Consider the following 2,490-nt stretch of genomic DNA (forward strand, 5'->3'; position numbering starts at 1 on the left):
CGTTTTCAGTGGGAGAAACGTTTCGTCACTCATCCAGGTGACGTCTTCAGTCAGCTGGATGAGTGATGAAACGTTTCTCTGAAAACATCCAGATGAACAGACTCAACTTTTGGAGATTACATCAGAAACATATTTATATGAGGGCACTGTTTCAGTGCTGATCTGGGATCAGACTAGAAGTCTGTTCCACGACTGTTTCAAATACAACTACTATTAGTTTTATTACAGCTGCAGCAAAGCCTCGCTCACCTGCATGTTCCTCTTGGTGATCTGCTGGCTCAGGTGGACTCTGCCCGTGCTCGGGTCCACGCCCTTCAGCGGCACCACTGCCTCCCCGATGACATCATCGCGGGCAAAGCGGTCAAAGCTGAGGACCAGGAAGTGCAGGGTGAGCTCAGGCAGCGAGCTGTAGGCCACGCCGTAGAAAGTGAAGGTCTCATCAAACAGTGGGTCCAGGGTCTTCCTCAGGACGCGGGTCTTGACGCGGTGCTTCTTCTCGGGGAGGATGGTCATCTTCACGTAGGGGTCTGAACTACCCGCCTGCTCATCCATGGCGGGGAGGCCCCGGGCGCCGACGATGGTCACTACCAGAGCCTTCTTGGGGAAGTTGTAGTCGACGGTGAGGCTGATGGAGCCCAGGCTGGGCTCGGGCTCGGGCTCCGAGGAGGCGGGGGTAAAGGGGGACGCCGTCTTACTGCTGGTCTGGCTGCTGCTGGCTGAGCTGCTGTCCAGGCAGCAGTAGTCAGCACGGACCGGTAAAGCCCGCTCCAGCCGACCCTGGCCGTGGGCGGCGTCTGCGCCGGCAGGAGGGACCAGGTGACTCATCTGCAGCTGACCGGGGACATCCAGGATGTTGTTCTCAGCGTCCACAAGCACCATCCCCCTCCCGGCGGTGCCCGCTGTGGTGCAGCCTCGCTCTCCGTCACGGTCGGAACGGTCGGCACGCCGGATGCCGCGCACGATCCTTTTGCTGCTGCTGAGGGATTCTGGGTAAATGCTGATCCCCTTTAGCATGTGGATGAACTTGTAGGGCGGATCCTCCGAGTCATAGTAACGGTCCCCGTGCAGCTTGTAGCGCCCAGAGATTCGGAGGTAACGGCGCTGACAGAAGGACCAGAGCAGCACCAGAACCACCACGACCAAAACCAAAACACCAGCCCCCAGGAAGCCCGCCAGCACCGGAGACATGGCTGCGAGAGAGAGAGCGACAGTGGAGTGAGTCACACACAACAGGCTGCTGTTCAGTCAACACACAAACACGCAGTTTATCCCAGTGTGACGCCATTTGTAACCCTGAAGTCTGCCATCCACCGCACAGCAGGGTCCAGGACTTTCAGAATAATCCCTCACTGGGAGAACAAACTGCAGTTATCAGGAGGACAAATAATTAAAAACACTAAACCGAGTAACCAAATATAACCGAACGCTTTGCCCAATTAACATCTGTTTGTGGGCGGAGCCAAGAGGACTTTTGAATATCGAGTAATCGGATACGAAGTAGTCGTCTTATTAATCAGCAACAGTAAATATTCAAAACAAATCTTAAATGAACTGTTAATTTTTTCCATTTTAGAAATCGCAGTACTTTGAGTGGTTTACATAACGTGCCAGCGTAACGCTTGTAGTGTGTTTATGTTTATTTTCTCAAGTGCAAAAATAATTCAATAATAAAAACAGTAATTAAATATAAAATGAGACAGAAAATAGTCTTTACTCTGTATTTTGGGAGGCGTATCACTGCCTCGTGTATGATGTAGCTTTACTGTCTTCATGTGTGAGTCCTTGTGTGTGTGAGATTTAAAGCAGCATGTGATGACTGCAACAGTGTGTAAAACACATGTTGAGACGGTGTGGATGTTAATAATTAATGTTAATAATAATTCAGTGTTGCACTGACCCATTTGTGTTTTTACTTTATTGACTTAGATTTTATAGAAATGATAATCTGCAGCGTAGTGCCCCCCGCGCCCTCCTTTAGACTCTCCCCTGCTCGCTTCAGGTTCACTGACAGGAAGTAAGAAAGCTGCCGTCTGACTTCAGCTGCCCGATTTGAAGCTAAGTCAAGCTACGTTAACAGTTGGTCTGCAGACGCACGCTTTTATTTTAACTTCTGTAGTTAGCTAGTTAGTTATTTGGTGAATCGCTGCAGTCCTCACAGAGACCGTCAGTGTTTCCCTTCCATATAATCCAAATCTAAGAGGTGGGACCACCAGAGAGCGCAGACTGTAGCATCCTACAGCAGCTAGGGCAGCACAGTCGGTGACAGCATATTTAAAAACAGTAACACAGAGTGAAGTCACCACATCGACTCTCCGAGGATCTCATTAGAAACATCTGAGGACTGGGCGGAGGGAGAGCAGAGAGGCGGGGTTTGTGGAGCTCTTTGTTTGCTGGGTATAAAAGAGTATTGTTGTGAGTCACACAAGGGCACACTGATGCTACGCACACACACACACACACACACACACACACACACACACACAACACATT

General features: G+C 50.4%; 1 protein-coding gene across 2 annotated transcripts in view; it reads right to left on the reverse strand.

Annotated features, from left to right (window-relative positions):
• Positions 1-2,490, reverse strand: part of syt11b (synaptotagmin XIb) — an 11,044-nt gene that overhangs the window by 4,111 nt on the left and 4,443 nt on the right. For both annotated transcript variants that reach the window (XM_005744183.2, XM_005744184.1), the window contains exon 2: positions 250-1,190. In XM_005744183.2, coding sequence (XP_005744240.1) covers positions 250-1,190 — 941 coding nt within the window. The remainder of the gene's footprint in view (positions 1-249; positions 1,191-2,490) is intronic.

The sequence above is a fragment of the Pundamilia nyererei genome, unplaced genomic scaffold, assembly GCF_000239375.1.
Source record: "Pundamilia nyererei isolate P.nyererei 1_Seehausen unplaced genomic scaffold, PunNye1.0 scaffold00139, whole genome shotgun sequence".
NCBI classification, from domain to species: Eukaryota; Metazoa; Chordata; class Actinopteri; order Cichliformes; family Cichlidae; genus Pundamilia; species Pundamilia nyererei.